This window comes from Bidens hawaiensis, unplaced genomic scaffold (assembly GCF_021521415.1).
Source record: "Bidens hawaiensis isolate Kalapana, Puna unplaced genomic scaffold, B.hawaiensis_p1.1 tig00005181_1, whole genome shotgun sequence".
Taxonomy (NCBI): Eukaryota; Viridiplantae; Streptophyta; class Magnoliopsida; order Asterales; family Asteraceae; genus Bidens; species Bidens hawaiensis.
In genome coordinates, this window is record NW_027491333.1 from 107,991 (window position 1) to 118,039 (window position 10,049).

Here is a 10,049-nt window from a genome sequence, read left to right on the forward strand (position 1 = left end):
GTCTGCCTCCGGCAAGACGGCTCGAGAGGCTCCTACCGGCAAGATTGCCGTTTACCGGGAGTACTTCTTTTTGGGCAATTTCCGGTTGCCCCTTACCCGGTTTTTGGTGGACGTTCTGGTGTGTTTGGGCTGCATCTCAGCTAGATTCATCCATTCGGGATGGCTCGTCTTCGCCATTTCGAATATACCTGTCATTGCCTCGGGATTATTCCGACGGCTGACAGGTATCTGCTTTATATCGGTGGCGTTTCACCCAGGGGTGGTACAACTTGCATACTCGCCCTGGTGCCGAGGCTATCGCCTTAGATGCGCCACCCAGTTTGCATGAGTGGAAGAGTGTGTTCTTCTACGTCTCCGTGCGCGTGGTTCCACATCCTATGTTTTTCACGGATGTGAAAGAGCTTCCTGAGCCGAAAGTGGCTCCTTATACCGGTTCAGACTGGTTCAACACTTTGCAGGCCAGCCTCTCTCCACTCCGTCACCACCCGGAGCGCGCGTTGGTGTTGTTCGGCATGAGCCGTATTTGGGATGATGCGGCGTTGGTGCCGATTATTCTTAACGGTGGTCAAGGTTAGCATCGTTTTTATTTTTTACTTCGAAGTGTATTTTGTTTTGCAATGTTTTAACTTGTTTTTTCTTCAGAGGTGGACGACCATGCTCCTCTTGCAGACTGCGCCTGAGGGCGTTAAAATGCTGGGGCGGAGGGAGTTAGGTCCCAACGAGGAGCCAATCCTTGCTCGGACCGCTCGAAACTTTATGTTTCCTCTTCCTATGGGGCGATCACCTGTATCGCGACCGCTGCCACCTCTTAGCTCTGTTACCTTTCAGAGCGGTAGGTTCAACTGTTTTTATCATTTTTCTTGTTGTTTGCTTATCTTGCTAACTTCTCTTTTTCTCTTTCAGGTAGAAGATCTAACGTTGTGCGCCTTCTTAAGTGCAGTAGTAGGAGCGTACAACGCAGTGTTGGGGAGACGGTTGCGTCTCTGATAGACACCGCCGCAAGAGACGCTGCGGATGATGATGACGATGTCGTCATGATCTCCAATATTCCTTTTGAGGAACCGGCGCCTTCTTCGGCATCATTGCTTGAAGCACTAGGTTTGAGTGCCAGCATGGCGTCTTCCCCAACCACCTCCGCACAAGTTTCTGTTGGCTTCTCCTCGTCAACAGTTTCGCAGCCTGTGGTTGCTGTGTCTGTGCTGGCTACAACAGTTGTCGCTCCAATTTTGGTGGCGACTGATGTGGTTTCTGTAGCTGCAGCTTCTGGAACCGTTGTGGATACGAATTTCGTATCTACCGGTCCATCTTCCTCTTCCTCCTCTTCATTGGGTGGGGCGTTCATTGTTCCACACCATTTGGGTCCCACCCTTGTGATTAATGAAGATGATGAAGAGATGCCCCGTGCTTTCAAGAAACCTCGTCTTGGTGGGTTGTCAAGCGTAGTCTTGTTAATTCGTCAGGTATGATTTTTACAACTCTTTCTTTCGATTAAACTTGACTTGCTTCTAAAATCGTTTGAGTTCATTTCAGGCGTGTTAGCGATTTCTTCATCGACTATTTCTCCCGCCACTTCTGGCGTTGCTTCATCTCTGGCGGCCCTATTTGCCAGTTTGCCGATGATGACAAGTGTTGGCAGCTTGTCGGAGGCTGGGCCTACTGTACAAATGCTGAGTTTTCCAATGACGACAGGTGTGGTTGGCCCGTCGGTGGCCGAAACCATTGTTATGACTGTTCGTAGCGTCAACTGGGCCAATTCCAGTTGTCTCACCACCAGCTTCGTCTGCTCAACCAATGAAGGTGATTGTGGACGAATCGCCTAAGGTTAGTCTTGAATCAGCAAGCCTTTCTATTGCTGATTTTTTGAAATCAAGACAATCTTCACCTGACAAGGGTTTTATTCTTGATGGTGATAAGGTTATGCCGCTGCCCCCTTTTCAATTTGGCGCGACGGTGCAAGGTAAATTTTTTGAACTCCAAGGCAGTAGCAGCGACGGGTTTAGTGGGAGTTTGAGTGGGGGTGTTCTTGATGTGGATATGGACCCCCGCGATTCCATGGAGGTGAGCCAACTTTTCCGCCCTCGCTGGAATGTTAACTGTGGCACTAATTTTGAGGATCCTGCCACTTGCTCCGAATTTTTGGAGTATGCTGTTCCTCCAGGTGAGCGCATTGCTCACAAGATCCAGCCCCGGGGTACTTTGTACTCCGACGCCGCTTTTCACCAAGTCTAGGCTTTTTCTTGTTTTGCGGAATTGCTGCGCGAGAACCGTGCCCTTCACGAGGACAAGATTGAAGCCGGTGCTCGCATGAGAGAGATGGAACAAATGGTGAAGGATGCTGAGGCCGGTGTCTGGAAAGCCGGTAAAGAGTCGTCTGATCATCGCCAGACGTTAAGCGCTGTGGAGGCGAAACTGGCGAAGGCCGAGGCTGACCTTGCAGAGTCCGCTCGCGAGCGCGCTGCCCGTTATAAAGAGTTTGAGACTGCGTGCAAGAAGTCCAATGCTGATCTTGCAGATGCACGCATTCGCGCTCTTGCTGCGAAGGAGGCTTCCACCCGACTTGAGAGTGAAAACGCTGCATTCCGCAAGAGTATTGAAGAGTTGGAGGCGGAAGCTGTATTAAGGAAGGCGGATGCTGGAAAGCTGGCTGGCACGTTGGCTTCCAATGAGGAAGCCATTAAAGTTTTGACTTCTGAGCTTGCTGTCATCGCCGCTGACCGCGATTGGTTGTTGAAGCATGCTATTCTCAAGGTATCCCCTAATGTTCTTCTCTCTTCTTTTTTTTATCTATCCTACTAATGCTTATCTTTTATATAGGTTGCCCAACGTATCATTAGTGATGATGATTTGACGCGTTGCGTTGGAGTCCTTGTCAATGCCTCCCAACAGCTTGGCCACAAGGCTGGTTTCAGGAAGCCCTTACGCATTTGTGTGATAATCTTCCGTTAGAGGCCTACACTCTTAACGCCGTTGATGTGGATAAGGTGTATACTGCCGCTAAGACGGAATATGATTCTCTGACGTTTCCTATTCTTTCGCAAGTTGCTGAGTATGCTAAGGAAGAAAATGGCGTGCAGCTGTTGAGGAATTTGCTTGAACCGTTGCAAGCTGGGCCTTCCGCCGCTCCTGCTGGCAGTCAAGGAGATAGCGCTGCCGTTGACTCCGGGAAGAGTGTGAACGATGTAGATTAGGCTATATCATCTTGGCTTGTATTTCTATTATTATTTTTTTTATTTTTATTTTATTTTTTTGTGTGCGGGCATAAGTTCTCGCTTGTAATTTCTTGTATATAAATGAAATGAATGCTTTTGTGAAATGCGGAGTATCGTTTCCATTAAAATTCGACCCTTGGCCTGTTTTTACAATTGGAATCGATTTACATATAACACCTTCGCAATTGTGCTGCGTTCCATGTTCTCGGAATCGCTGAGCCATCGAGATGCATCAGAGTGTAGGCGCCTTTCCCCAACACTTTGTTAATTTGATATGGGCCTTCCCAAGACGGCGCCAATTTGCCTTGTGCATGTGATCTTGATGCCTCGTTGTTGCGAAGAACGTAATTTCCGGCATTGAACTCACATATCTTTACTTTGGTGTTGTAATACTTTTGCAGCTGGCGCTTGTAATTTTGTTCTCTTATTGCGGCCAATTCTCGACGTTCTTCAAGAAGCATTAGGTCTAACCGCCTTTCTACATCGTTGTCATTTGATAATGTGACTCTCGGAGAAGGAACGCCGACTTCAGCGGGGATCATTGCCTCGGTACCATAAGTTAGACTAAACGGCGTTTCTGCGTTACTTGTATTTCTGTGCGTTCTTATGGCCCATAGTACGTGAGGCAACTGATCGACCCATCCTGATTTGTCGTTTGCCAACCTTTTCTTAATTCCGCCTACAATTTTTCTGTTGGCGTGTTCTACCTCGCCATTCCCTTGCGGGTGAGCGACGGAAGTGAACGTCTACGAGATATTGAGTTCCTTCAACCATTTCTGGATGTGTTGGTCAGCGAGTTGTGTTCCATTATCGCTGACCAAGTTCACGGTCAATCCAAAACGACAGATTATAAACTCCCAAATAAACTTCTTGATGCTGGCCGCGTTGATTGTTGCTACCGGCTTTGCTTAGATCCACTTTGTGAAGTAATCGATCGCTACAATAAAAAATTTCACCCGGCCCGACGCCTCTGGAAATGGTCCCGTTATATCAATCGCCCATTTATGGAATGGCCAAGAAGCTGTTACCGGTATCATGGCATTTTTCGGGCGCAGAGTGTTTGGCGCGTGGCGTTGACAAGCGCTGCATTTTCTCAATTCTTTCTCGGCGTCAACATGCATGCCTGGCCAATAATATCCTGTATTCATGATTTTTGTGACCACTATTCTTGGTCCTGCGTGTACGCCACATATTCCCTCATGAAATTCTCTAAGCAGATAATTTGCGTCTTGCGGGTCCACGCATCTGAGAAGTAGACCCAAGTACGATCGCCTATAGAGAATGTCCCCTTGGATTGTGTAATTCAATGCTTTGTGGCGGATCTTCCGTGCTTCTGCTTTCTTTTCAGGCAGAATACCTCTTGCGAGGTAGTTGATGATTGGTGTCATCCAACTGTTTTCTGCTTCTGAACAAACGAGAATTTCTTTGTTCATTATTAAAGGTGTTGCTAGGACTTCGATGCGGACGTCTTTCGCTAGGTGTTAAAAACCAACGGCTGCAAGTTTGCTTAAGGCGTCAGCCTGTTTGTTCTCACTTCACTTGATGCGTTTCACCTTGCATGTGGCAAAAGTTGCCATTAGCGTTTTAGCTTGCGCTAGGTATGACGCCATCTTATCATCATTTGCGTCGTACGATCCTTCAATTTGATTTGCCACTAACATGGAATCCACATGTGCTTCAAAGTGGCGTGCCCCTAGCTTCTTAGCGATTCTCAACCCTGCCAACAATGCTTCGTACTCCGCCTCATTGTTTGTGCTTTTGAATTCTAGGCGTAATGCGTACGTGAAGTGCTGCCCTTCTGGGTTGGTTATCTTTAGGCCCGCTCTAGCGCTTTCATTGTTGGAAGCTCCATCTGTGAACATCTTCCAAACTTCATCTTTCGTTTGATCTACAGGGGTTTCGATCTCTCTTTTGCATTCTTCCTCCTTTTCTTGAGGGATTTCTGCGATGAAATTGGCCAAAACCTGGCCTTTGATTGCTGGCATTGGTTTATATTCGATGGCGTGTTCTCCCAATTCTATTGCCCATTTTGCGAGCCTTCTAGACAATTTTGGCTTGCTTAACACATTTTGTAAATGAAAGTTGGTGAGGACGTGTATCGGATGGCCTTGGAAGTACCTTCTCAATCACCGCGCTGTCTAGACCAAGGATAAGACTAACTTTTCCAAAGTGGAGTATCTTGTTTCTGCGTATGCCAAGGTGCGACTTATGTAATAAATGGGCGTTTGAATACCGCTTCTTTCCACCATCAACACTGCGCTGACTGTCCTTTCTGATGCTGCTAGGTATACCAGTAGCGGTTCTCCAGTTTTAGGAGCTGTGAGGGTTGGTAACTCTTCTAAGCGCGACTTGATTTCTTGGAATGCTGTTTCTGCTTCTTCCGTCCATCGGAACTGAGATTTCTTGAGGCATTTTCTCAAGGTTGAGACGAACGGGAATGATTTTTCTGCATGACTAGATAAAAATCTGTTCAATGCGACTAATCGGCCGTTAAGTGTTTGCACTTGCTTGACCGATTTCGGCGACGGCATTTTCCGCACGGCTTCCAACTTTTCTGGATTGGCTTTGAAGCCACCATTCGTCACGATTACTCCCAGGAACTTTCCTTCCTCCATGCCGAAGGAACAATTTCCTGGGTTAAGCTTCATGCTAATTGACCTTAGAGTTTCAAAGGTCTCCTTGATATCCTCTAACATGGCTCCTTACGGCTTACTTTTGATGACCAAGTCGTCCATGTAAACTTCCAAATTTCTTCCAATTTGAGGTTTGAACTCTTTGTCCATCAGTCTTTGGTAAGTAGACCCGGCGTTCTTGAGGCCAAATGGCATCATTTTATAACAATATGTTCCGCTGTTTGTTCTGAACGCCGTTTTGTCTTGGTCTTTTGCCGCCATGTTGATCTGGTGATATCCTTTATAGGCGTCTAGAAAGCATTTGAACTGAAAGGGTACTAGTGCGTCAACTTTAAGGTCAATTTCTGGCAGCGGGTAACAGTATTTGGGACACGCCTTGTTGAGGTCTTTGAAGTCAATGCACATGCGCCATTGGCCATTTGCTCTGGGTACCATTACTGGGTTGGCTACCCATGTTTGGTACTGAATTTCTCTGATTATACCCGCATCAATTAATTGTTGAAGTTGTTCATCACAGGCTTTTGCTTGTTCTGGTCCCATCTTTCTCCGCTTCTGTACCACCGGAACGAAGGTTGGGTTAACCTTTAACTCGTGTTCCGCTTTGCTTCTTGGGACCCCTGTCATATCCGCCAGAGTCCAGGCGAAGACATCAATGTTTTTGACCAACAGGCTTTTGAGTGCCGCCCGTGCTTCCTCGGAGATGGTTGATCCAATGGTTATGCTTTGCTCTGGGAATTTTTTGTTGAGTATCCACTTTTCTACTTCTCTGGTTTTACCGAGTTTAAGCGTCTTTTGTGGTGGTGTTTTTCTCCCCACCATGTTACACTCTTTGTTGGCATTGATCATTGCTATCCTGGTCGGGGTTGGTACCCCTACCATCCCATGTGCTGTTGACGGGGTAGCGTTGAAATCACCAATGGCCTCTCTTCCCAAGATTATATCATATTGCGGGTGGGGGGTCTCCATTACTAGGAAGTCGACGTCTTCCGTTCGCGAATGGAGCCCATCACTTAGCTCGACTCGGAATGTCAGCTGCCCTAGCGGGTATTCAATACTTTGGTTGAACCCCGTGATTGGAGCGTTAACTGCTGTCAACCGACGTTTGTCTTCTTCGTCTACCAGGTCGAAACATTGGCGGTACATGATGTTGGACGTTGCCCCCATGTCAACAAAGAAACGCGGCGTCCTGTAGTTACCAAACACAGCTGTGATCACTAAGGGTGCTTTCTTGTTCGCCCCACCTCTTACTCTTGGGAAATTGACTTGTTCTTCTTTCCATGGCACCCAATCTGTTTTTCTTTTTTGTTTTGAACATTGCTTAAGATCATATTGGCGTGTAGATCTTTGATCTTCTTTTCCGGTTTTCCACCATCTCTTGGGGGTGGGCGTCTGTACTTTCCTTGTATGTTTCTGACAAGGTGATCCAATTTTCCATTTTTGACGCATTCTTCGATCGCGTCTTTTAAATTAATACACCGGTTGATCGAATGGCCATGTTGCTCATGAAAGTCGCAATAACTTTTCATATCTGTGCCCTGCCCCTGCTTAACTGGCGCCGGTTTCTTCAGTTGGATCCCTTCGTTGTACATTATATGGGCTGGACTTTTTGTTAGCGGAGTCCACCTGGATGCGTTCGTTTGGGGCATACTCGACTGACCCTTTTGTCTTGTTTTGGATAGGTCGAATGTGGGCTCTCTATCGCTGTTCAACCTTGACCATACGGAGGACATTCTTTTGCCTTGGCGGGCCCTATTAATGTCGTTTCTGGCGTCATTTTTTGCCAGTTCTTTTCCCAAACTTTTTTCATCCGCTCGTACCTTTTGGCTGCGGTCATAACATCGTCCCATCGCTGCGGCATGCCATATTTGCCCGTAAGGTTACGTATAAGATCGTCACACTTTACGTTTTGGCGAAAGGCTGCCCGCAGAAGTTCTTCACTTACGCCGCTGATGTTCAGGCCTTCTTGGTTAAATATTGTGATGAAATCTTCAAGCGTTTCGTTATCTTTTCTAACGACATTCAAAATGTCCGCTGGGTCACTGATGTGTCGCCGTTGCTGGCTAAACTGTTAAGTGAACTTTTTTGCTAGGTCTTCCCAACTTGTAATTTGGCCATCTGGCAGCCTTTCAAACCATGCTCTAGCAGCTCCCACTAGGGTTAGCGTAAAGATGTGGCACCATAACGGCATGGTCCACCCTGATACTAACCCCACAGCTATGAAGGTTTGCAAGTGATTGTCTGGATCTGAGATACCGTCATATTGGCCCACTGTTGGCGGGATTTTGGGATTTTCTGGTAGCTCAGCTTCGGCTATTCTTGCTACAAACTTTGATTTTCCCGCTGATGTTGTTGGCCGATATGGTTTGGAAAAATCAACCGCCGCTTCTGGGTGGTATTTTACTAATTTCCTGGCGTCTGGTCTTTCCAGCTTTCTTCATAGTCGGGGTTGTCTAGGCGTGAGTCTGCCTTTAGGTTCGACTGCTGAGACTTATCTCCTGCTTTGCTGTTTTGCTTAGCAGGAGGTGTTTTGGCGAATGGTGTTTTCGCACGAGCCGGTGTTGAGTTTTCTTCAGATTCCTCTTCTTCGTTGCTACTAGAAGCTATATCAAACAGTGATCTAGGTTTCAAAACGAAAGCCATTTTTTCTTTAACTCTGTCTCTTAGTTTTTGTTGTTCTTCCTCGAGCCACGCCATGATGTCTGGCGGCATGGTTGCTTTGGAACGTGTTTATGTTTTTTGTTTATCCGTGACAGTAGGATGAACAGTGGAGGCATTTAGAAGACATCCGCCCGTATCCTGTACGTCCAGATTTTCAATGTTTCCTTCTAGGTTGGGTTTTTGGCCAACCTCCTTCGGTGTAGTCTTGCCACTTATCTGAGTCAAGAACGGAGTGAGTTACTATTCTAGCTATATACACGGATGACGCTAATGAAGAAACACGTATCCACCCCTCAAGGTCTAACACGTTAGTCCGAGGGTAATGGTTAAGTATTCGACACGATGGGCTATAAAACCTTCTTGGCGCAAACAAGTGTAACCTGTAAAAAAGAACACCGTGAGCTCGTTACGAGGAATAGGGGGGGGGGGGATTCTCTCGTAACCACCCTTCGGCGTGAGAACCAGTACTTGATAGTACGAAGTAGTATAATTTGATAGTGATAGTAGGAGAAAGTATATCCTTTACCATTTGGAGGTTTACTGGTATTTATAGCCGGAGGAGAGAGAGTGTGACCAGCCACCTTGTCAGGTTTTCCACCAATAACATTCTCCACTCGTGCGGTCGTGGTGGCTGGTGGAAGTTGGTGGGCATCACGGCCTTTTAACAAGGATGTGGTTGTACTGTTTGTACCGTCCTTTATGTGTTGTCCAATCCCCATTGGTTTGGTGTTTATCCCTATGTGGGTTACCATCTTTTTATCCCATGCTGGTGGGACCTTTGCATTACCATTCCCGAGGTGTCAGGAAAAGTAATATTGGACTACACTCTTCGCGCCATGCACTACGCCTGGCGTTAGTGATTTCCTGGCGCCTAGTGTTCCGCCCAGCGTATACAGTTTAGTGATACTTTGTCAAATGGTGGGTTTCATACCCTACCTCTACAGGGTCGATCACATTGGTACTTACCCACCTTGATATCGCATACAATCAAATTAGATTACAAAGACTTAGAATATATATATATACATATATATATACAATCGCATACAACATAAATATATATATATATATCGCATACCATCATACACACTGTCACTCACTTACACTACACCTATCACTTACATGAGTATAGTTCGATCACACCGAGCTTCGATTACAATAAGCTTCACTTGCAAGGGTTCACTGATGAGACTCGATTACATTTGAGACTGTTCAGCTCGGTCGATCACCACGGGGCTGTCCTTTTAGGTAACTCGATTACCAGTAACTCGCTTACATTATGTCAATTATAAGGATAAAGTTCGCTTACAATGATATTCGTTTACACTAAAGGCCTTTGGCTTAATCGAATACAATAAGAGCAAACAACGCAGTCGCTTACATCCTAGTAACTTTCATACACCGTAACAGCCCATCATAAGGGTTAATCAATTACAAGTTGTTCGCATACAATACTCAGTTATTATGGCTTCGCATACATAACTAAATCGATTACATTAACATAAACTCGAGTAGATAGTCACAACACATATACATACTCGCTTACGTT

General features: G+C 46.3%; 1 protein-coding gene across 1 annotated transcript; it reads right to left on the bottom strand.

Annotated features, from left to right (window-relative positions):
* Positions 1-4,117: 4,117 nt before the first annotated feature.
* Positions 4,118-4,642, bottom strand: LOC143629306 (uncharacterized). Its single transcript, XM_077098614.1, has one exon. The coding sequence runs from the start codon at positions 4,640-4,642 to the stop codon at positions 4,118-4,120; it is 525 nt and encodes a 174-aa protein (XP_076954729.1).
* Positions 4,643-10,049: the final 5,407 nt, after the last annotated feature.